At 43.7% G+C, this 23,634-nt stretch overlaps 2 protein-coding genes across 8 annotated transcripts; one reads left to right on the top strand and one right to left on the bottom strand.

Annotated features, from left to right (window-relative positions):
• The first annotated feature begins 349 nt into the window (after nucleotides 1-349).
• rab3gap2 (RAB3 GTPase activating protein subunit 2 (non-catalytic)) lies at nucleotides 350-12,037 on the top strand. Of its 5 annotated transcripts, none has more exons than XM_015049843.1 (36): nucleotides 350-531; nucleotides 622-747; nucleotides 1,335-1,423; nucleotides 1,647-1,764; nucleotides 1,857-1,938; nucleotides 2,025-2,072; nucleotides 2,146-2,221; nucleotides 2,310-2,411; nucleotides 2,512-2,611; nucleotides 3,239-3,337; nucleotides 4,070-4,218; nucleotides 4,310-4,389; nucleotides 4,651-4,743; nucleotides 4,835-4,974; nucleotides 5,086-5,281; nucleotides 5,391-5,534; nucleotides 5,737-5,819; nucleotides 5,905-5,969; nucleotides 6,063-6,153; nucleotides 6,270-6,391; nucleotides 6,466-6,679; nucleotides 6,986-7,083; nucleotides 7,175-7,283; nucleotides 7,359-7,519; nucleotides 7,613-7,787; nucleotides 8,027-8,197; nucleotides 8,283-8,389; nucleotides 8,894-8,960; nucleotides 9,080-9,150; nucleotides 9,236-9,271; nucleotides 9,346-9,474; nucleotides 9,667-9,882; nucleotides 9,962-10,051; nucleotides 10,141-10,365; nucleotides 10,927-11,091; nucleotides 11,433-12,037. In XM_015049843.1, the coding sequence occupies exons 2-36, from the start codon at nucleotides 639-641 to the stop codon at nucleotides 11,589-11,591; spliced, it is 4,179 nt and encodes a 1,392-aa protein (XP_014905329.1). In that variant the 5' UTR covers nucleotides 350-531; nucleotides 622-638; the 3' UTR covers nucleotides 11,592-12,037. The 5 variants fall into 5 exon arrangements, with proteins under 5 accessions (XP_014905329.1, XP_014905330.1, XP_014905327.1 ...); XM_015049844.1 differs by having other exon boundaries at nucleotides 1,332-1,423; nucleotides 9,346-9,435; XM_015049841.1 differs by having other exon boundaries at nucleotides 1,332-1,423.
• A 76-nt stretch (nucleotides 12,038-12,113) lies between these two features.
• iars2 (isoleucyl-tRNA synthetase 2, mitochondrial) lies at nucleotides 12,114-21,703 on the bottom strand. 3 transcript variants are annotated; one of them, XM_015049846.1, is made up of 24 exons: nucleotides 21,289-21,703; nucleotides 20,720-20,842; nucleotides 20,423-20,576; nucleotides 20,192-20,340; nucleotides 19,753-19,802; nucleotides 19,568-19,677; nucleotides 19,405-19,492; nucleotides 19,034-19,149; nucleotides 18,766-18,935; nucleotides 18,554-18,644; nucleotides 18,312-18,463; nucleotides 18,068-18,228; nucleotides 17,515-17,617; nucleotides 17,171-17,264; nucleotides 15,814-15,894; nucleotides 15,283-15,391; nucleotides 15,097-15,199; nucleotides 14,677-14,799; nucleotides 14,461-14,592; nucleotides 14,262-14,368; nucleotides 14,031-14,176; nucleotides 13,756-13,946; nucleotides 12,971-13,115; nucleotides 12,114-12,695 (listed from the first exon to the last, which is right to left on the bottom strand). In XM_015049846.1, exons 1-24 carry the CDS (start codon nucleotides 21,550-21,552, stop codon nucleotides 12,550-12,552), a joined length of 3,108 nt encoding a protein of 1,035 aa, XP_014905332.1. In that variant the 5' UTR covers nucleotides 21,553-21,703; the 3' UTR covers nucleotides 12,114-12,549. The 3 variants fall into 3 exon arrangements, with proteins under 3 accessions (XP_014905332.1, XP_014905333.1, XP_014905334.1); XM_015049847.1 differs by lacking the exon at nucleotides 15,814-15,894 and having other exon boundaries at nucleotides 19,405-19,495; XM_015049848.1 differs by lacking the exon at nucleotides 15,814-15,894 and having other exon boundaries at nucleotides 21,289-21,702.
• Nucleotides 21,704-23,634: the final 1,931 nt, after the last annotated feature.

Genomic DNA, 23,634 nt, shown 5'->3' with positions numbered 1-23,634 from the left:
AAAAATAAAAATAAAAATAAATAAATAAATAAATAAAACATTTTCTTTGAATTAATTAACAGCTAATTCTAGTAGTCACTGAACATTACTATTACTGTTTTATGTTAATGCATGTGCTTAAGTGAATATCTGGAACAAAAACAACAACAAAATATTACTATCTCTTTCTGAAGTTCTACTTTTTATGGAAGTTTGGATGGACCTGGAAAACTTTGAAACCTCAGACCTGAAACAAGATTAAGTTGTTTTTATTATTTGCCACTGAGTTCTAGACATTTTTTTGACGTTCAATGTAAAGACAAGCATTTCTCGTTAATGTTTTATTTTGAAAATCTCCTACACAGGCCCAACCCGGAAACAGAAAAGTGTTGTTATGCTAATGATGTGTCATCAACAGATTTGGGTGGAAGCAGTAGATAATGGGCAAAATAAACCCAGCGGACAGTTATTGAAATTTGTCTAAGGGCTTGTGCAAGTTTAATAAGGAACATTGTTTAGTTAACAGAATATCGTAAAGTTAAATTCGGAAACGTAAGTTGACAAAAGCAGCGCTTCTCTTCTGAACTGCTAGCAGGGAAGCTAACTGACTCTCTTCCTCGACTTCTTTTCGGTTCCTGACAGGACAGGACGGGAGAGGGATGTCCTGCAGCTTGTTTGAGTTTTGTCGGCTCCAAGAGCTCAAAACAGTCCGGGACTTCTTGTTCCAGAACCAGAGCAAAGAGTCAGTAGAAGAGAAGAATATAACAGGTGAGCTTACCTGTGCTAAATGTTGGTGAAGATGCTCCAGCAGCAATGAAACGGTTATATGGAGTAATGTTAGCTGAATGCAGCTAAGAGGGAGCATGAATCCGAAATGTTCCCAAGGAAATGTTTCTCTTGATGGAAATAATGACATAGGTTTGATTACTTTGTTAAATACCGAGGAATATTTGAATTAATGTAGCCTGCTATATGTGTCGTTCATCCAGATGTTACCAGCGCCCTAACACAGGAAAACATGGTCCTCCTTTTGTCTCAGCTTTATGTGGATGTCTCATAGAGATCCTGTGACTTTTAATATTCTCTATATAAGAAACTTTTACTGATTGCAGTTCTTCAAAGAAATCTGTAATGCAACGAGAGATTTCGCTGTAAACAAAGAACACATTCAAATTAACTAACTAGTATATTGTTTTAAGCGTTTATTCTGTCATGGTAATCGTTTTAGTTGTCTCGCTCTAAATGTGAATATGTGACTCCATTGGGAGTTTTTCTGTTTATTACTGTTGAGTTATTGCTTTGAATTGATTGCTGGATAATCCAGACTTGAGATCGTCTCTCATGTTTCTCAGCAGAAAACGAACTTTCCTGGGATACCTCTGACTGGGAATCGGGATGGGATAACGATGAAAATAAGGAGGAAGATTCTGCTTCTTCCACCAAGGTCTGAGTTTTTTTTTGTCTCTGTTTCAGTCTTATGTATTTGGGTGCAAAATGTCCAGAAAAAACTGAAACATAGAGGGAGTAAATGTTAATAATTTAAAGAGAAATAACTGAAAGTGTTTGAAATTGCATACAGAAACACTTACAAGTCCCAAATCTCTGGAAGCATCAGTATGTCAGGTAGTAATTCTCCTTCATGTCCAAACACCGGCTGTCCTCTGCAGGCAGAGGAAGAGCCGTCGAGGCAGAGCCAGCCATGGCTTCAGGACTGCGTTGTGTCCTTGTCGCCCTGCGCTGACCTGCTGGTTGTGGCTCGAGAACAGAAAGCTGCTTTCCTCTCAGGTCAGAAATTAAAACCATCACACACACACAGTTCTGTGTAGTCTCTGTATTGGGAGCGCTGTAATTTAATTGCAAGCTTTGGTTTCTTCCAGCAAAGTGGCGCACAGATGACAGTGGCAGAGAGGAGATGACCTTGGCCGTGACCTGGAGTGGACACCTCAGCACAGAAGAAGGGTGAGACAAAGTCAAAACTCTGACTATAGATCAGCTGACGACAGGAGAAGTGACAGTAATCCACAGAGTAATGTGTTTCTCTTCAGAGAGCGTGTCAGCAGTGTCATCGCTATCCCCCTGGCTAGTCAGAAGAGGTGAGAATTACCTACTTGCAAGTTGTAGAAGAACGGTACGACCATATCCTAATCGCATGTTTCTGGACAACAGGAGCTCCACGGGGAGGCCCGACTGGACCTGTATAGTTGTGGGCTTCACATCCGGTTATGTCCGTTTCTACACAGAGGTACTCTTTAGTTTCTGCGTCCTCAACTCTTGTAGTTACAGACAGTCTAGATAACAGTGTTTTTTTTCCTGTTGTGTTATCAAATCAGAGTGGGGTTCTTCTCCTGGCCCAGCTGCTACACGTGGACCCTGTTCTGAGGCTTAAATGTCGCACCTACGAAATCCCTCGTCATCCTGGAGTAACGGAGCAGGTAAAAGGGAAACCCAAATGCATCGGTCGCAGCTGACACGTTTCACAATACCCGGGGTTGAAGTGTTAGTTATGAGCTAACGGATAATCTCCCTCTGCAGCACGAGGAGCTCAGCATCCTTTATCCTGCCGCGCTGGTCACCATCGACGGCTTCAGCCTCTTTCAGTCGCTGCGGGCCTGCAGGAACCAGGTGGCGAGAGGTACAGCTGCTTTACTTGTTATGCACAGCAGGGAGGGAGGCCTCTCGTGTGGTGCTAATTGTTCCTCAGAGATAATCGCAGACGTGTTTTTCTCTTGCTGGCTGGGTGGATGTAGTGATTGCTACGAGACTTTCAGGTACAACTGAGGCATAACCTGTTCTTTTGATGCATTCAGGTTAGCAGCTTTTTGCTATGTAGAGATCTGCTGTTGGGATTTTAGCTCGTAGTGCTCTGAGGATCAGTGCTTCTAGAAGCTGCAATGCAGATGTTTAGGGCCTCAGTTTATCCCCTGCAGTTTGCATCCTGTCTGAAGGAATCGTTTTATTTATTGAGAAGGAGCTTGATGTTGAAAGAAAGGCCTTGAGTGATTCTTGTATTTGGAGTTATGAAATACAGAAAAAGTATGAGGGTGTGTTCGCCTGCTGAGTGGTTATCATCTAGCAAAGAAGATTCTCCTCTGTGTTTTTGTATTAAAAGGCAGAAGTGTTTTTTTTTTTTTTTTCCATTATGTCTTCTTTTAATAAATCTTTTGAGGGCTTTAAATGGAAGTGTGTTTACCACACCGTGTCAGTTAATGGAAACGTTTAAAACATTGAACTGACAGTGTTACTGTCTCTCACTGTGCAGCTGCAGCAGCAGGTAGTGATGTTGTCCCCCCTCCTCCTTTGGCCTACAAGAAGTGGGGTCTGCAGGAAATGGACACCATCGTGGACCACAGCAGTGTGGGTAAGATATAATTCAGAACAGTTATGAGTTGATTGCTCACAATCTGTCTTTCATTTCTGGACTGTTGTGCCTTCAAATTATTAAAACGAGTTCCTAAAGCATTTTAACTACAAACATAAGAGGCTCATGTAATTGTTCTCCTCTTGGTAAAGCTTGGACTTTTCCACATTTTGTCACATTACAGTCCTGAACCTCAATGTACTTTATAGGATTTTATGGGACAGAGCAACACAAATTAGAAGATAGATGTGAATTTGAAGGAATCATTTCAGTATCTCAAATTAAAATCTAAAAAGTGCGATCTGCTTTCAGTATCTAGCTTTTTGAAGTTAGTACTTTGGGATATTTTCCTGTTTTTGTCATTTTTTCTTTCTGCAAAATAGTTCAGTCTCAGATACATCTGATGGAAATCCTTTGTGAATATCACATTTCATGTCTCGCCACAGATTCTTAATTGGATTTCAGCATGGACTTTGACTGAGTCATTCTGTATCTGATTTGATCTTGCTGTAAGCTTAAGGTTGTTTACCTAGAAGGTGACATTCCTCTCTAGCCTTAAGTCTTTTCCTTCATCGATCAGGTTTTCCTCCTTGATCAGTCTGGTTTTATCTCCATCTATCTTCCCATCACATCTGACCAGCTTCTATTCCAGTGATGAAATCTTCCTCCATTTCAGCATTCTGCTCTACATTGTACTTTAGCTCTACAATTATGTCTGTCCTCTGGTCGCAGGTGTGATGACGCTGTGTGTGTTTGACCAAATGAAGAATGCGTCCATCTTGGGGGGGTTCCATGCATCAGTCAAGGGGAGCCCCCCTGCCATGAGCCAGTTTGTGACTGTAGGGACTGGGCCGTACGCTGGATTTTACTACGCAGTGGAGGTGTGTGTGAGGAGAGCAAATAAGTGTTAAAGCTGTGTAATTGTCTGTTCTGTGGAAAACTGCATGCGACGGTCTGTCTGTGTGTCTGTAGGGAAACTCCCAGCCTCTCCTGTCCCACGTGGCTCTGGCTGTGGCCAGCAAACTCACCTCAGCGCTCTTCAACGCTGCCAGGTTCGGAGATCTGCGAGCAACATTTGCATCAAAACTGAACAAAAAGAATCCCGACACAATGAAGGAGCGAGAAGATGATGCACAAGACAAAAACAAATCAGTGTAGATAGTGTCCAGAATATGAATTTAAAAACTAAAGAGCATGTTTCGAAACACGGAATTATACATGATATAAGTTTTGCCACTTCTCCTGTTTCTAATCATGTTTTAATTATCTCCTCCGTTTGTCGTTTTGCTTTTCTCCTGCCGTTCTGCTCTCAGTGGATGGTTGGGGTGGAACAAGAACAAGAACGAAGAGGAAGCAGCTCAGAAACAGAAACCTAAAGTGGAGCTGGCGACCCCCTTAGGGATCAGGTACTGTTCATGATATCTGGATGCTAACTGAGTCATATTGATATTCAAAACTCTTTCCTTTGTCCTTAAACCTGACAACCTGGACCTTCAGATTCGGTCTGCCAGATTCCCGGCGCCACGGTGAGTCCATATGTCTGTCGCCTTGCAACACGCTTGCTGGAGTCACGGATGACTTCGGTAGAGTGACGCTGCTGGACCTGGCGAGGGGCGCCGCCATCCGCATGTGGAAAGGTGAGAGGAGAAACCAACATCATCAGGGGAAGTGAATCATGATGTTCTCCATTCCATCTTTAAGTGAACAAACGTGGCCATGTAAAGATGTTTATTTGGTCTGAATGACAGGCTACAGAGACGCCCAGCTGGGGTGGCTGCAAGTTCAGGAGGAGCGTGGCGATCGGGAATTCTCGCCCTCTGCCTCCCTCCCCAGACGCCACGCCCTCTTCCTCATCATCTACGCCCCCCGTAGGGGGATCCTGGAGGTGTGGGCCATGCAGCGGGGTCCTCGAGTCGGCGCATTCACCGTAGGCAAACACTGCAGGTACACGCCATCTGTTTACTTCAACTAAATCTGAGCTTAAAGTAGCTGCGACATCTATTTGTTTCTCTTTTTTTTTTTTTTTTAATGTGGGGACTTGATTTTCTGTTAGGCTGCTTTATGCCGGCTACCACCTGATGGGAGTAAACAGTGTGACCAGTCAGGGCTGGCAGCTCCACACGCAGCAGGTGTGTCTGCTGGATCCCACCACTGGAGCTCTGAGGACCATCAACATCCCCTTCCATCTGGCCCTCAGGTTGGAACAAAGCAGGGCTGTTGATCACATGTCGCAAAGAGAAATCAGCTTCTATCTGAACACGTGCACGTCACGTTAGTCGATGATGTTGGAGGTCTTCTCAAGCTACCACAGCTTAAGAAGATCTACAACTTAGTTTATTTCTCTAATGTTAAGCTTGTGACGGCTTACCCTGTCGGCCTTCTCGCTCTCTCTCTTTCAGTGATAAAAAGAACGAGCGCGCCAGAGACATGCACCTGCTGAAGAGACTGAGCGCCGTGCTGAAGAGCAGAGACATGGACCCCGGTAATGGACACGCGACTGAGAGCAGAGTGAAGACCCAGAGACGCTGAACTGTTCCTCATATGGTTTCTGTCTGGTTGGTTTGCAGTTTCCTTGGAGAGAGAAGCTAAAAGTGTCTTGTTGGAAATCAAACACCCTGCCATTAAGAAGCAGGTTTGTAGATTAAAAAAATCAAAGTGTAATCAAATTATCCTTTGTATTTTTTTATAGTTTTTATCCTTAATCTTCTCTCTGGATCCCCTTCAGGCTTTGGAGTCTCTGCTGTCAAACAGGAATGCTCCGGTCTCTTGTCTGACTAACGTTACTAGTGCCTTACATGATGCTTTGAAGCAACAAGGTAGCGTGAATAATTTCACCTCTGAAGAAAGTTTTCTGTCAATAAATGGCTAAATTAAGCATATCTCAGTTCAGATCTGTTTAAAATAAAACAAAGCTTGTATTTCTGTCTGATAGATGCAGATGAAGTGGAAGCATCACTGCTCCAGCTCTGCTCCTCCCAGTTGAAGCTGCTTCAGCTCTACTCGGACATCCAGCAGCTGCAGTCGGCTGCAGACACAGAGGCCTGCTCCGGAAACGTCTGTGGCAAAACGCATGAACGACACCAAACGCGGCGTTCCTCCCCTCTAACTCGGGCTCCTTTCCCCTTCAGCAGGACTCCCTCGAAGGCATAGAGGAGGAGTTGTCTCGTGTCGGTCCCGCCTTGCAGCGCTACGCACAGCTCAGCTCCAAACCGTCGGTGTCTTTCGCCCAGGACTCTCCCGACACGCCGCTGTCCACTCAGGCTTTCCTCACTCAGCTGGAGTGTGCCGAGGAGGGAGAGGTGAAGGTGAATCGCAGGTCGGATGCAGAGTGGAACCAGCTTGGTGAGAGTTTGAGGCCTTTACTCCTGAACGGACACGATGTAATGAATTAGTCACATTTATCAATGTCATCTTTCTATGGTTTCTGTTTCTAGGTTCCATACTTAAAGTTTGAAAAATTAAACATAAATGAATAATGAAAATGTGTTTTAAAAAAAAGTTGCCAAAATACAAACAAGAACTTCAAAAAGACCTTAAGAACTATTGGTGTTTAAATCAGATCGACTTCCTCTTTTGTGAGTTTGTGAGCACTGCTTGATGTGCTCAAGTCGTGTTTTTAATCCAGCCTTTGTTGTTTGTTCTCTGCAGGAAATTTTATGTTTTGGGGCTGTTTATGTGGTAAAAGTCCCACCCATAAAGTGTGTGACACATTACAACTGGCTGGCATCAGCCCACAGCAGCTGCTGGTAAGATTACGTCCCACTGACGGAGAAGTTAGAAATGTAAATACCATTTACTTTTCCAGGGTTTGGTAATGCCTGTTTTCTACACTTGTAGTCTTTGTTGATGAGTGTGTGGCTGCAAAGGGAGAAGGAAGTGCTTCAGAAGCCAGTGGAAACAGTCAGAAATCTGCACACGCTGCTCATCGCACTTAGCAACATGGACGGTTTGTGTTCTTATCAATGTGTCTTGGGGAAATTTAGAAAACAAAGATGATGTATTTTCTTTCCTTTGTTTTTAGGTGCTGTCGAGGAGTCATGGGATACACAGTCTGTCTCCCCCTGGTGGCAGCAGGTCCGATTCACATGCATCCAGTCTCACAACGCTGCTGCAGCTTTACTGGCTGCTTTAGTCGCTCACCGCGCCGCCAAGGCGAGCATCACAAGCAGGGCTGATAGCAAGGTAACAGCAACGCCCTGCCAATGTGGAAGATGTGAGATTATGAGGCGTTGAGAGAAATATTCAGTGTTTGGGCTTTGCTGTGCTGGGTTGCAGCTGCAGTCAGAGTGGGAGGCCGTGTCATTGGAGCTGGAGCAGTGGGTGGTGTGTGTCCGTCAGCTGGAGGACGTCCTGGTCCTGCAAACTCTTCTGTTGGTGCCTTCTCCTCAGGGAACAGCAGGGGGAGCTGTAGTTCAGTGCTCCATCAAAACGCTGCAGGAGGGAGGCACAGGTGACACCCGCAGGAAGGGATGATGGAGTTTTTGTTGTTGTTGTTGAATGGTTTCCAGTAATTCCACTCATTCATGCTCTCACATCAGATGCAGAATAAGAATATGTGAACTCAGAAGATATATGGCCTTATTAATGACAAGGGTTTCATGTATTATTTTTAATATTCACTGCTGGGGAGGGGACACAACTGCTTTTTTTTAACATCTTGGGTTTTCCTCCTTACATTTGTCTTTTAAGGTGGTATTGCAGACAGTGTTTCCAAGTGGGTGTTCAGGCAGAACATGGCGCCGGAGCGACTGAAGAAAATTCTCCTGAGGAAAGAAACTCAAGATACAGGTGACCAAAAGGAGCAGAAAGAGGACAGAGAAGAGGCAGAGAAGTGCCAGGAGGAGGCCGACAGGACAGCAGGTGGCAATGAGGAGATACTTCACACAGATTTTAGATTACTTATGGATTTTCACATTATGACACTTTTTCTGTCCTTGTTTCTCAGAGCTGTTGCTGGCAGTTTGTCAGCGTTTTCCAGATTCTTTGTCTCCCGACTTGCTCTTCGCCCACTGCTGCTGGGAATATGTGGTGCAATGGAACAAAGACCCGGAGGTGCACAGATACACTGACTGCTCTGATTTCACACTAGTGCCTTTAGGGAATACCAGCTTTATTTTTGAAACGTACACTTTTATAAAGGTGACACAAAATGATCTCTATTCTTCAAATGATTAAAAATCACTGGATGGTAGAACTCCAAACTCTTTCCTGACATAGCTTTGATTCGACTATTTACTTTCATTCGCTCCTCAATGGACCTGGAAATAGTCTAACTTTGAGTCGTCTTTACTCAGTAACAGAATCTAAAACAAAGAGCCTTATTGTCAGCGTGTCCTGGCTGTTTTTGAGTCTCTGGCTGGTCTCCAGTCAGCAGATCAAGCATGTCATCTAACTTCTCAGTACATCCCTAATAAATTTAATCGACTGCCTGGGAGAGAACCAGAAATGTTCAGCGGAATAAAAATGTGTAGTCAGGCTCCCGACTGTAATAAATACAGAAGAATGAGGATAACTCTTGTTATATTTATACATATTTTCATGTTTTCCACTGTCTAGGAGGGCCAATATTTATTCATTGCTGTGGAACATTTGAAGTTGATCACCAGTCCTCACATTCAACTCGGTCAGTCTTTTTGCTCATCAATAATACAAAGGAAATCCTGATATTCATCAGTCATTTGATGTCCCCCTGCAAAATATATTTCCAAACTTCTTTAATGTAAATCCAATGATTCTGTCCAGGTATTTCCACAATGATGTGGGGTACCTTCTTCGTCAAGCGTTTCTCAGCAGCTGCTTTCCTCATGGAGAAGGTAAGGCACAAACTTACAAGCTGCTGTAGTCTAGATATACTTTGGGTCGTTATTTGAGCCAAAATGACACGCTTTGCCTCTTAAGGTGGGGAAAGCACCAAAAGATCGCTTATGTCGACGGGTAAGTTTGTCTCAGCGCAACGCAGTGTTTAGTGTTGAGGTTCACAGACTGAGGAATTGTGCTTCTGTTGTCAGGATGTTGGGATCGGAGACAAAGCCATGACGTCGTTCCTGGGCTGCTGCGTCCAGCTGCTGCAGATCCTCATGGAGGTGACTGGATTACTGGTTAAGAATCAGAGCTCTTTGTCCTTTATACCTTTCTACGTAAGTAAATGAAAAGAACACGAGCGAAGCATGGAGAGTGGACAACGCCTGGCATAAGAATATTAATTAGGCCTCACAAATGAGGATGCACGTGGAGGTGTGTTGGGTTTGACGCATGTCGCTCTGCTGTGAATGTGTACGGGAGGCCTGGTGAAGCCGCTGGGTTTACTGAAGCGGGGCGGATGCTTGCAGGCGGACTCGGCCATGGAGGAGATTCCAACTCCGGAGCTTTCCGTGGAGGAGGTGTGGAGCGGAGCGGAGGGCCCCGCCTCCATAGCCGAGCTAGCCCTGGAGCAGAAAGGCGTTCACTACCCTCTGGTGCAGCACCACTGGCTGTTGGCGACGCTTCTGCACGCCGCCATGAGCTTCAGCGTTAAAGTCAAACCGCTCAGTCTGTTCGACAGCAAGGTGAGCGCACACACGAACGCAGCAGGTTGTTGTCATAGATTTTGTGCATCTCGGTCTGTATTTGTCTTTTTTTTTTTAGGGTAAGAACGCTTTCTTCAGAGATCTTACCACCATCCAGCTGATGCCCAGTGGAGACATGGATCCTGGCTTGGTCTCACTACGACAGGAGGTGAGTGGTGGAATGAAATGCAGAGGGCGATTTTTTTTATAAATTATCTTTGAAGTCTGTCCTCATTCATACTTCCTGTTCTGGTTAAGTTCCTCCTGCGGGTGCTGACTGGATGGGTGCAGGCGACAGACGACGCTTCCTGCTCCTCCCCAGCGCCTGCCTTCACGTCGCTGCCCTCTGATGGGCCGAAAGCGAACTGGTGGCCCTCCCTGTGCATGGACCTGGGATCCCTGCTCCAGGTCAACCCAGACATCCTGCGCCGGCACCTCGTCTGCGAGCTTTACAACCAGGGCCTCGACCTGCGAGCTGAGGAGGTGAGTGATGTCTTATGATGGCAGACAGTTTTGAGTCTTCCCATATTTCTAAACATTTGCCTTTGAAACAGCAAGATTGTCTTTTCATCTTTTTTAAATGAATGTTCAGGGAGCCACAGAAAACATTTAAAAGGTTTGTAGAGAAATCACTGATATTAATTTAAAACCAGGGGCCCTAAACTGTTTGACAAAATCGGGAAAAGTATGAAACTTCAGTGAGGAATTTTCCAGACCGGGTCAAGTACAGAAGATCATTTGTCTGTCCAAACTTTATTCCGTCCTTCCATCTGCACAACCCATCCTTCAATACACGTCAAGTCTGACTGTTATAAAAACATCGGAGTTAAATTCATTATGAACTTTTGTCTTCACGTTTTAAAAATTCACCGAAAGGACTGAGAATCCTGGACATTTGAGCCTGGTAAACATTTGAATTTTGGATACTTAGGATCAGCTTCAGTTCTATAAACAATGACAATTCCTTCATTTATTCTCTATATTCCTGCAATAATACTATATAGAGAAATAACTTCTGCATCGACACCCGCTGTTGCCTTCTAGGCGATTCTGCAGGTGGAAGATAAGGAAGTTCTGGGCTCCCATCTCTTGGTTCTGACCGGTCAGAGGCTCAGCTACTCCCTGCTTCACAACCAGAACCAGACGCAGGCTGCCATGGAGCTGCTGGCCCGCCTGCCTCCAACCCTCTGCACCTGGTTGAAGGCAATGGTAAGACCATGGCAACGGTTGCGAGGGGTGCAGCTGGCTAGCTTCAGCGGGCGAGAGGCGGGGTACACCCTGCACAGGTCGGCAGTGTGTGTAGTTTGTATTTGGAGTCATTTCTGCCTTCTGAGGTCACAGCAGCTTGTAAAAGACTCTAAAGCAGCATATCGTGAGACCCTTTAACTAGGCCTCCCAACATTAAGCTTTAAAAAAAAGCCACTTTTAAATCTAGTTGATCAATTTTCACATGTTAAAGGGAAAACTAAATGCTTTAATTTCTGGCTTTACTACTCAAATTCGGTTGGGTGTAATTGTTTGACATCTAATAATTGTCTTGTATGCTGCAGGATCCCAGCGAGCTGAGATGCCCCCTGGTCTCTCTGTCCAAGACCAGCCGACTGGTCAGCCATCTGATTGAAATGCTGCCAGAGAACCACGCCCAGTACAGCCTGGCCCTGCACCTGCTGGAAGCCGTGGAAGTCCTCTCTCTGTCCAATGAGGACTGATTTCCGCTGACTCGGCACCAAAACCCCACAGCTGAACATTAGAAATCATTATGATCATCTATGTTTCATCATTTAAATCATGATTCCGATTTAAGTTCAGTGTTAAAGAAAATGGCTCTTAACTTTTTTTTGTTTGTTTGTTTTATTAGCCCATCAGGTTTCTGTGCATGTAACATAAATGGTATTAAATATTTGTGTATTGTGTTTTCAGGATGAGTCATGTTGAGGATCGGGGCATGTTAGTTTTACTGTATCTCATCATCAGTCCTGTGGGGCATTTCGGACCCGAATCGGTCATTTCCGCTTTCGCACAGGCAGCACGTGTATCATAAATGAAGAGAAGGATGTTATTTTTATTTATATATGCAGACAGTTCTGTATTAGCCGCATCCTGTGTTCTGTAGTTTGATGTCCAGCAGGGCTCTGATGCAGAATAAAGACATTTCTCAAACGTTGGACTAGATTAGCTCACTTACAGAACGTAAACAAGAACAAAACTCTCTGTAGCACATCCAAGCATTTGTAGTGCGAAAGAAGGATCTGATTTTATTATACAAAAGTGGATTTATACAGGAACTCCCCCCATGCTATCTACTCTCCAGTACACATTCCTACTTTAGTCACATAGTGACACTTGTAGTGAAATATTTAGCATCAACACATTTAAACGAGAGCATCCCTTCTTCGCTCATATCTCGTCCTTTTTATCTTCCAACTATTTACAGTAGACTTCAGTACTTTTGGTTTGAGTTCACTGAGGAAACATGAGCACATTGAATAGCTACAGCTTGAGACTTTGGATTATTCTACATCTGCTATGATGGTTTGTTTAATATAAAACCTTTACTGAAGGTCTGAAGTCGAAGTTTTTATAAACGGCCAGAGCGACAGTTCCCACTGGGAGTGTAAAGCAACTTCTTGATCCTGACATGCGTAGGTTGTCCTGGTAACAAACGTGTCAGCCGGCATGCGAGACGACCGCCTGGCACCGCGGACACAGACAGTCTGCGGACTCTGAGGTGTAGCGGCGGCATCGCGGGCAGCGCGCCGCAGAGGTGGGCATCACGGCGATGCTGTAGGGGCTGTCCTCACGAATAACGCCACCTAGAATACACACCACATTACTGCCAGGCGCAATATAATACAGAAGCTCTGACAGGAGAAATAATTTTTAATTTCCCTTTCTGCAATAAAGTGCAAATGTCTTCATTTCTGCATATTTGGCTTCCTGTTAGGAAGATCTGTTTCATTTTCATTTCATCCAATGAAAAACTGAAACGCCTGAAACTTCTATTGATCCACACCGCTTTACAGGCTTAAAGCGACGCAGAACAACAAGTAACACAGCTATCAGCACTTTTATGCTGGACTCATCTCACCTTCCAGGTTGATGAGGAAGGTGCCGTGGCTCAGCAGGGCGTCGGGATGCAGGTCGCGGGGCAGTTTGCTGGTCAGGTTGACTCGCGCTGCCATCATCAGCTCGGCCAGCTGGGAGTCGCTGGAGGTGGGCTCTTCCTGGAGAGACTGAGAAAAAGATGAGAAATGGGTGAGTTTGATCCAATACAGACGATTTATAGAAGCTGCAGGCGGATCTCAAGATGGTGTGATTTAAAACTGTTAAATCAAGCCGGTGTTTTTTTTTTTTATATATAATTATTCAACATAAAAAAATCTTATGTATGGGAGATTTTTTTTCTTATGATTCTAGAACAAAGTAAAATTGTTTCTAAAATTACAGAGATTAAGGCATGCCGTCCTTGATGAAATCACAGATTAACACAAATTCTACAACATTCAAACAAAATTAACATATCTAAAAATGTGGTCTGCCACATTGGCTATGAGCACCTTTTTCCCAACCGTTTTCTTTATTCTTTATTACAATATCCCCATAAATCTTTAAGAACATGTTGGTCACTAATTATCCATCATTTCAATGAGTTTTAGTCTTTTACGAAAGTACAGTTCCTACTTTGATTTTTTTGTCATGAAGGAAGACAAAAATGACAAGTGGTACATTTTTTTTCTTACTGACACAAAAGGAAAACAAATACAGAATTTTTTTTTTCACCTTTTGTATTAAGATGAAATTTAACTCATTCCTTACCCACATTGTTAAGGCAGGGAGGCCTGGGAAATGTTGTTCCTCAAAAGTGATTCTTACCTCCATGAGCTCAAACAGGAGTCCCGGTTCGATGGCAATCGTCAGATCATACTTGCTGGCATGTTTACCAGGAATCAAAGACAGGAAGGAGTCCCGAATGGCGCAGGCTCCTTCCACAGCCTCCTCCAGACCCGGGCGCCGCCACACGGAGCTGCTTTTGATCCACCCGCTTCTGAATAACGTCTCCGCTTCTGCAGCAAAAGAGCTCTTGCTTAGAAGCAAACGGATTGCTAATATTTAAGACTGTTTCGCTACGAAGCCATCGACACACATACTGTCGTGTCCTGGAGCGTGCAGGTAGACCTCTTCTGCTAGGTGAGGCAGGATAGGAGCAACAGATCGAGTCACGCCATCCAGAATTTCCTCTAAAGCAGTCTGACACGATCGCCTGCCCAACGAGTCCTCCCGACTGCAGTACAGCCTGGACAAAGGAGGAATCAAGAAAAGATGCAAGAATGGAGATGTGAAAACATGCGGTTATGCTGTCGAGGAAGGTAATCAATCACCTGTCCTTTATGACGCTGAAGTAAAAACTGGACAAGTCTCTGGAGATGAAGGCTTGGAGGATACGGATCACTCTGCCGGCATCAAACTCACTGTAGGCGTCTGTAACCTGGACAGAGAAACGAGCATCAAGACCACTTAGAATAGCCGCGAGCCGTGGCATGGAAGCAAAATGTCAAGAAGAGTCCGACGTCAACACACCTTCATGCTGTACTCGCGCAGCAGGTGCAGCATGTACTGATCAATATAGTACATCTGTTGGGGTTCGACGGCTTGCGTGCGTTGGTCGAAGCCCTGCAGGTTGCTGAGCAGAAACCTGAGCGAGTTCCTCAACTGGAAGATAAAACCAGTCAGAGGAATGAGGAAGAGGAGACGCGGGGAGAAAGGCTTTGAGAAGGTTATATGTCCCTCTGGTACCTTGCTGATGCTGTCGAGGGCTGAGTTAAGGGCGCTGGGTCCAATCTGGACCTCGGAGAAGACGTTTGATTCTGCGACCCACCAGCGCAGAACATCTGCCCCGTACGCCGGTACGCTGCCGTCCTGAGAGAGAGTTGAGAGATTATCCAATCTGATCATCATCAACACAAAGAAATGGGAAGAAATATAAAAAAAAAAACAATAAACTGAGTGAATAAAGAAGGAGGACAGAGTTGTGGCTATATAAAAAAAAACAAATAAATGCTAGTAAGTAAAATTAATCCCAGTTTCTAATTTTCATTATCTTGACACAAATTTAATTTCATTTCATTCACCGACATCATAAATTTAAACAATTTGAAAAAGAGCCAAATATATTCCAGCAGAAAGTTGAATTTGATTTTTTTTTTCTCAGCTCACCTCCTTTCCATTAATGATTTCATCAGGATCCACAACGTTCCCCAGAGATTTGGACATCTTTTCTCCTTTCTCACTGACTGCAAAGCCATGGACCACCAGAGCTCTACAACAGGTGTATTTCATTTAGAAGAGATGAAACTTGATCTGTGGGAGTTCTTACTTAGATTCATTCATCGGGACACTCACTTATAGGGCGCTTTGTTCCTGACGGCTACGCTGGTGAGCAGCGAGGACTGGAACCAGCCTCCAAGCTGGTCCTTCCCCTCCACATATGCATCTGCTCTGGGGTCCGATTCTGCAGGGAGGCAGAAGGATGGAGTGAGGACAGTTTGTTTCCCGGACAACAGAATGGTCTGCTGAGGCGACGAACACCAGCTGTTGTTAGTCAGAAAGGAGGTAAATGTGTCGTTAAGTTGTTTTTGGCTGCTCCTAATCACAAATGAAGGCCCCCAGCCAACCTGAGTCATTCTACAAAGCAGAGTGACAGCAAAAAGAAGCAGTTGGGATCAATCCTGGAAAAAGAACAGTCACAGTGCTCTGCGAGGCAAAGTAGAAAAAAAAAAAAGAAAACTACTGCATGCAGACAGCTGTGAGAGCTTCAGATTCATGCCAGGCACATTAAAGAGAACTTCTTCTCCAAAAAAAGAGGAGGAAACAGGCAGGCAAAATAAAACGGAACAGCCTGCAGCGCCCCCTGCAGGTAAACGTCTGAATAACCTGTGGCTAGAGGTTTGCGAAGCGAGCCGGCGAGCCGGCTGAGACGGGATTCAGGCTCCTCGGACGCTTCCTCCATCTCTTCTAGAAATCACATCCAGGCGGACAGACAATGTCATTGTCAAAGAAACAAGCTCAAAGGAAAGCAATTTGTTATTTTTGCTATAATTACACATATTACTCGTTGTTTAGCATTTTAAAAATACACATATTTTTAAAACGTTTTATTTTCCACATATGTGGAATAAAACCACATATGCCAATGTGTTATTAAGATTTGGTTAGATGGACTATCACACAGTGTGACAGTCAGATGGGTTATGGAAGACGGATGCAGCTAAAACACTCCAATCCTGCAAGAAAGACAATAGTATCTTTTCTTTCTGCTCTGTATTTTTAGCTGTGAAAAGCATTTAGTTACACATGTATTCAATCAATCAATCAAATTTTATTTGTATAGCACATTTCAGCAGCAAGGAATTTCAAAGTGCTTCACATAATTAAAATAAAAACAGAAAAAAACAGTGCGTTGTATATATTAACATGTATTGCTATGCCCTGTGATGGACTGTTGCCCTAAACACGTTCAGGGAATATAAATACATTTGCAAGGAATCACAATTCTCCTCCTCCGGCTGCGTTTAAAACAAACTAAAACCAAGTTTTACTGCTCAATTTAAAGTACATGTTATGGCACAATTTGTATCCTGTTTCACAGAAATTGTAATAAAAAATAAAATATTGATTTTGTCCAAAGATACTGGAGCAGAACTGCACATGCAGCTTCACAGACAGAGGACACAAGAATCTGAGAAAGCATCTAATAATGTTTAAATGTTAAATTCCTAAACCGCTTCTGGGTCACATAGTCAACCTGTCTTTTTCCAGAGCTCCAGGAGCGCTGACAGAGCCTGACTCCATAATCCTGGATGGTAACAACGGCTACTGCGGCTAATCGCACCTCACCAAAGCAGCTTCCTGGTTGAGGTGGATAAATCGAGTGGCTCTAAGTAGCTTTCTGTACATTTAAGTTAATGAAAGAAGAGTTGATTAAAAGCAGTGCGAAGGCTTTCAGTCTGTGAGCGGCTTCACTGAAAATGAAGTGAACGGATTAGAGGCTACATTTGCTTGTATTTACATTCCAGGAAACCGAAAAAGAAAATTATTGTAGCTTTCGGCTGCTGATAACAAAAGAAGTCAGTTCGTCATAAAAAAGAAAAAAAAAAAAAGTGGTTAATTTGTCAGCTGGACGTCTGTGCGGTCTGTGCCAGATGCCTCTCATGCAGTGATTGTCCTGAGAATCGAATAAAAGTTTTTCTCTGAAACTACTTCTTGGTCAAAGTGGGATATTCCCTCATACCTTCCAGCACAGCTGCCCATGAAGCTCCACTGTCAAACCAGATGTCCAGAACATCCTCTCCTCGAACGTAGTCGCTCACCGGTCCTGCTTTACTCTGACGAAGCAAAAAACATCCCAAGAATGTCTCATTTCCCAACTCCACTGTCAAGGGCGCATAAATAACCTGATGGTTAAATTCTACCATTAAATAAAAGCCCAATCCAATTTAATTTTTTTTTTTTTCTTGCCATGTTACATTTTTCTACCTCAAGGTGATGTAAAGTGGATAAACAGAGCTTAGCTGCAGTGATTCTGGAAAGATGAACCTAAATTTTCTCTTTATTTAAAATGATATTCACTCTCACCTTCTTGAGAACCTCTGGGGGCAGCAGAGCCTCGATGGGAAGCTCCCACCAACAGTCGCTGCCGTTTTCTTTGAAGAGCTTCGCTATGTGGGCGATTGTGTATCTGCATAAGATCCAGGGATGTTAGATCTAGTTTGTCATACTTCAAACAAAAGTCAAGCAATGCAGGATAGAATATTATTTGAACTTTCTACATAAACAGTCAGCAAATAACAAATAACCAGCTTTCCTAAACACTCCAGCATTAGTTTATTTTTAACTTCTTTTCATGTTTGTAATTTTTTAACACCAGAAAGCGACATGCGCCAATAAACCAGAGCTCTCCAGGTCAAAAACCTTAAAAATTAGTAACTTTCGGAACATGCTACGATGCATAAATGGGGATGGTGTTCTAAATCCTTCATTTCCTGTTGGATTCAAAACCTCCTCCATCAAAGAACATGCTCTTATGCACTACAGACCTAAAACTCAACATTAAATTATTGAAAACCAGAGCTTAGTGAAAGCAAATAACTTGACAATAACACAGTAATGACATTGCTGTTCAGCATACTTGTTAATGAGAGGTTCCCCGCTCTCTTTATGGTAGAAGACTGGGATTGGGACGCCCCAGCTCCGCTGCCTGGAGATGCACCAGTACGTCCGTCTGTCCAGCATGGTCAGCAGGCTGCCTCTCGCCGACTCCGGCAGAACGCGAACCTTCTGCAGTGCCTCCTACAGGCACAGAGGCAGACTTTGTTGAAACACAAATCAAGACATCACCTGAACAGATTGCAGCAGAAAGCGGGTGACATTACCTTTGCCTTGTCTTTCAGTGATGCAGTGTTGATGAACCACTGTTTACTGGGCCTGATGACCACAGGCTGCTTCGTCCGCCAGTCATACAGGTAACTGTGGACGCACTGCTCCTCCAGAACCAGAGCGCCGCTCTCGTTCAGCATGGAAATCACTAAAACAAGCAGCAATGTAGGTTTCAAAAGATACAAAAAAAAAAAAAAAAAACCCCAGAAACATTAAGGTTAACTCTGACTCCGTCTACCTGCATCAGTTCCTTCAGTCATCACCAAGAGGTTCTGCAGCTTGGGTCCTGCCACGTCTGTGAACCTGCCATCTTCATCCACCATACACTCCTTCAACCAAAATACATTTGTGAATGTAACATTTTAATTTCCATAAGCTTTACTGAGTCCATAATGCAGCAGTACATTGGTTAAAACTAAGTATAAATAAATAACTAAATAAATGACACACCACAGGCAGTTTAAACTGTGATGCTACGCTGTAGTCGTCCATGCCGTGAGCAGGTGCAGTGTGGACCAATCCCGTCCCTTTCCCCATTGTCACATGGCTGGCTGGCAACAACGGGACTTGCTTGTCAGGAATGGTAGGATGTTTGCAGATTCCACCTTCAAGTTGCGAACCTTCAAAAAGAAAAAGAAAGAAAGAGGAAGTAGCCATGCTTAGGTTAGTGAATGGCCAAAACACAGCCTATCCTTCTAAATGGAAACCAGAGCAGTACCTGTGAAGGTGGCAACAGTCTGCAGCTCTGTGCCCAGCAGCGCGGCGAGGCTCGCTGTGCGTTCAGTCGCCAGCAGCAGCAGCTGAGAAGAGTCGGCCCTCTTCACCACAGAGTACCTGCAAACCAGAAACAGGAAAACGATGCCGCTACTGGTACCAGCTGTCATTTATTAGGGCACGAAGAACCTACAGAAGTTTTGCAGCCAAATATAAGTTCAAAACAGTATATGACGACAAATCTGACGGACGCGTTATTGTTTCACAGCAAACTATAGTCCATATGTTGCCATCTACTCGGGATTAGTAACATGACTGCGTCTACAAAAAAAGAACTTTCCAAACTGAAAGTTTTCTCTTCGCAGGTGAACTTACTGGGCGTTGGGCATGTAGCACACAGCCTGGTTGGCGGGGATGGTCCAAGGCTGGGTGGTCCAAACCAACACCGAAACATTCTCCAGACCTGCTGAAACCCACAAAGGGAGTCAGAACATCCCTCCAGGATTGATCATAACTTTTTTGAGGATGCCTGACTCACCGTCCTCTGAAGAAATCTTTGGTGGCAGCGTCGCCAGAGGGAAGGTGGCGTAGATGGCTCTGCTCACATGCTCAGGGTTGTATTCCAGCTCAGCCTCAGCCAGGGCCGTTCTGCAAAGAAAGCAGGAAGGTTGGCAAGACAAAGTTTGCATGTCTAAAGTCGGGGGCCGCATGTTGGTCCCGTACCTGGATGAAGGAGACCAGAAGATGGGTTTGTAGTCCTGATATACCAGACCCTGAAGAGCAACAGAGAAGGACGGCAGTACCAGAAAAAGTTACTTAAAAATAATGCAATTCAAAACCAGGTATAGTTTAAGTCTTTATCACACAAAATGAACTAGTTTGTGGTCATAGCTCACAATCTGAACCCCTAAAAAGTTTGAAATGAACCAGATCATATATTTCTTTTGATTTTTTTAAGAGCAAAGTAGCTAACATCTGCACTAATTTGCATAAATACTCTCCTTTTAATCAGTTTTTTTTTATGTGTCTGCGTATTTAATAAACACACTGTTTCATGCTGCAAGAGTAACCGGCAAACCTTAAGAGTCTAAATTTAAGGAAAGTAGGAGGGCAATTCCTGGTTAAAACTCTGTTTGACACTTTAATTTTAAAGAGAACCCACCTTGCCATGCATCTCCTGGAAGACCTTTAACTGAGCAGCCTCATAAGCTCCGTCAAACGTGTAGTAGCACTGCTCCCAATCAGCCATCACCCCCCAGCGCTGGAAGGCGGCTTTCTGCCGAGCTATCGCCCCTTCAGCGAACTCCCGGGCTGGAAGGAGCAAAGGACAACAACCTCTTTATAGCAGCTGGAAACCTCTATGAAAATCAAGCATCAACCTTTCCATCCTCACCTTTCTGTCTTATCTCCAGTGGACTGAGCCCACTGGTGCCTAGTTCTCCCAAAGCTTTGAGCTCTATGGGCAGGCCGTGGCAGTCCCAGCCGGGGATGTAGTGGACCTGACATCCTCTTAGCATCTCAAAACGGTTACGGATGTCTTTCAGGATCTGAACAAGATTAGTAAAAGAGCTTTAAGGTTGAAAGACCTAAGTAAAATATATTTTTAAAAAAATACTAATTTCCTGCAGCAGCATTTACAAAAAGGTGCAATGCAAGCAGGTAACACCTAAGACAGAATTATAATATTTACTTTGTTGAGTGCATGTCCAACGTGAGGGTCCCCGTTTGCATAAGGTGGTCCGTCATGAAGGCAGAACTTTTTTGTGGCTTTCCTTTCTCTCTGCCATGAATACAACTCTGCAAAACCACATTCCTGCAAAAACAGATTATGCAATAAAGTAATTAGTGCATTTAACAAAAACACAGTAACTCCTTTAGGTTACAGTAAACGTTTGTGTTAATACTTGCTCTAGATGACAGGACAAAAATCCTCAAAGTACTAATCCCAAATACAAGTATTTTCAAATTGAGTTATCTTGCAAATGTTCACTTTTCCATATTCCACCCCTTTACAATCAAAAACATGTATCTTTTGTGGATTTTAATTGATTTACTGTCACAGAGATTTACAGTATAATATGGTTCTCCCCGGGTACTCCAGTAAGAAACCTGTCTGGCTAACTGAGCTTTGCAGTCTTGGTCCCTCTTAAGTATGATTTTGAATGAAAAGAGTATGAAACTATGTGTTATAGTCTAGTTTTACGTCACAAAAATCTCGCATTTAATCAGGGGCGTGTCTACATTTAACAATTGCTGTACCTGCTGGATCTGAAGTTCTCGGTCCAGCAGCTTTTGTCCGGTCAGTTTCATGGGAAACTCAGTCCGAGGAAGTAGCACTGTATCCCGGTACATAGCGGAACCAGCCTCTGCGGGCTGAGCGCTGCCTTCCCCGGGACTGACACCATGACAGCGGCTGGAGCTGCAGCCGACCGCGCGGCTGAGAAGGAGGCCACCTCCCCGCTGTGACCTCCGTCCCCATCTCGCCAGCGTCTGGTACACTGGCGACACCCGAGTCAGTAGCATGGAAAGGCGAGGTAACTCGGAGGATAAAATAAAATAAAATGAAAAAACTGAACGTGTCTGAGTCGGCTTGCTGCTGAGTTTGGTCAATGTGTTGTTTTGTTTCGTCCTTCTGGTTGACTATGTTTCTTCCGGATGAAATTGCACAAAGGACAACTACGGTGTCCCTGTTGGGACATATTTCATCCATATTACCCGCTAGAGTGCGCTGTTGATTTGTCGGAAAGCCGAATACTATTGAAGTTTCTGCGCCATAACATAACATAACATTTACTAAAAAAAAAAAATAAATTCTGACAGTTCATTAAAAATGGTAATTTAGTCAATGGTATTTTCAGTAATGGTCACCAGGACCTCCATCAGATTCTTGATGTAACAATCAACTTTTTGTGTAGCAGCAGTAACTGCGGGAAAAAAAAAAAAAAATCATGGTCTTTTTGAAAGATACAAACTGTTTCCTACAAAACTGCTCCAACATGCATTTTGTATACACTTGGATTAGGTTTAGGAGTTGATTTTGTGGAATTTGTCACCACATCTGCGACAAATTCCACCTTCAACTTTACCTCTGGCAGTACTCAGGCAATCGTTTGCTCCTCTTCTCTGATTTTGATATTTTAAAGATGAAGAATAAAAACATATAAATAAACAACATGATTGCAAAATAACAAATTAAGACAGAAAAAAAAAACACTTTTCCACATCAATTTTATTTTCTTAGGAAAACGACACAGCTCATTCACAGGCATGTGCATTATCAACTCTTTGGTTTTATTTTTTGGTATAATATTGTGATTAATAATACCATTTTTATAATTTCCATGCAAACCTTGCATGTTACGCAGAAGGTCGTGTTGATGACGATGATGCTGATGTCACTTGCAGTATAAAAAGCTCAGCAGCATCTCCTGTTTGAATCACTTACGCGCAATCTGTGAGCGCTGCCTGCACATCAACCAGCAAGATGAACAAGCTGTCCGTCGCCTTGCTGTCAGCTCTGCTGCTGGCTTTTTGCATCTCATTCCAGGTTAGTTTTTGTTTTTTTGTTTTTCTCCTTGAAAACATTTCTTCTATTTTTATTGGCGTTCTTATTCTGGCGGGAATGTTTGCGTGGCATTTATTATTTTCTTTTCAAACTTTGTTATGTTAAATGTGTCATCCTGTTTTTAATGTGCTAGTAGTACCATCAGACCATCCTCTGCTGATTTAACTCTGGATTTAAATAGAGATACTTTTTTCCGCATTAATCTCCAATCGATCGGTGTTTCGGTTTCTGTTTTAACTACGTGAAGCTGTGATTTGCACGGGGTAAAACCTAACGGACTTGCTGCTGTTCTTGCAGGTGGTCCAGGCCGATGCCTCAAACGGCAGTACCACCGCAAAACCTTCTTCAACCACAGCCAAATCTGCCAGCATCAGTGGAATGACCACCGCCGTCCCGCTGCTCCTGCTCCCTTTGACTTTAGCGTCGGTCCTCCTCCACGACTGGTCCTGGTGTTGAGACTAACTCCACCCGTCCTGTCGACCCAGATGGAAAGAGGATGCAAAAGTCTACCGCCTCAAGATGAAGTTCCCTAAAAGACTTTTTTTTTTTTTTTTCATCCGTTTTACCAAAGCAGGACTCGCCCTTCTTTACTCTGCACGTCCTGATTCTTGCTGGGTGTTTTATCAATGAATCTTATTAGGGAAGAACACTGAATCTGTGTAGAAATGTTTATGGGTGTGGGAGAAAATGTATCTGTTAAGAATATTTTAAAACGAAGTAGTTCTGATCAACCTCATTGCAAATATTTGTATCTATTTAAGTGCTGTGAAACTTGAGGTAAATAAAGCTGTAAAATGTCTGTCTGCCTTCATTCACTGATATTAAATTAGACATTTCAGGTCCTGCTGGCAAAATGAGAGACGGCAGGCTCAAATCCTGCTGGCTAAAATTGCCACTGAACGCCTTGGGCCCCTCTAACCTGACTCTATTGGAGTTTCCTTGTCTGAATCTCTGCTAACCGTCATATAAAGCAAATTTGCCAAAGCACTAATTGAAATGTTGGACTAATATGGTCAAATTGCAATGGTGTTTGCAATGGT

The sequence above is a fragment of the Poecilia latipinna genome, unplaced genomic scaffold, assembly GCF_001443285.1.
Source record: "Poecilia latipinna isolate Pla-1442-1.1 unplaced genomic scaffold, P_latipinna-1.0 Scaffold961, whole genome shotgun sequence".
NCBI classification, from domain to species: Eukaryota; Metazoa; Chordata; class Actinopteri; order Cyprinodontiformes; family Poeciliidae; genus Poecilia; species Poecilia latipinna.
This window is presented reverse-complemented; position numbering and strand designations above follow the sequence as displayed.

What these genes read in the sequence shown, in the direction of transcription:
- iars2 (XM_015049846.1), bottom strand. Translation starts at nt 21,552, where the DNA reads ATGCTACTGACTCGGGTGTCGCCAGTGTACCAGACGCTGGCGAGATGG. An exon ending in CACTGAAAGACAAGGCAAAG is followed by an intron (nt 18,229 to 18,311) that starts GTAATGTCACCC and finishes CTGTGCCTGTAG; the next exon opens with GAGGCACTGCAGAAGGTTCG. An exon ending in TTCAGCGTCATAAAGGACAG is followed by an intron (nt 14,177 to 14,261) that starts GTGATTGATTAC and finishes TCCTTTGTCCAG; the next exon opens with GCTGTACTGCAGTCGGGAGG.
- rab3gap2 (XM_015049841.1), top strand. Translation starts at nt 639, where the DNA reads ATGTCCTGCAGCTTGTTTGAGTTTTGTCGGCTCCAAGAGCTCAAAACA. An exon ending in GAAAGCTGCTTTCCTCTCAG is followed by an intron (nt 1,765 to 1,856) that starts GTCAGAAATTAA and finishes GGTTTCTTCCAG; the next exon opens with CAAAGTGGCGCACAGATGAC. An exon ending in TGCAGAGTGGAACCAGCTTG is followed by an intron (nt 6,680 to 6,985) that starts GTGAGAGTTTGA and finishes TGTTCTCTGCAG; the next exon opens with GAAATTTTATGTTTTGGGGC.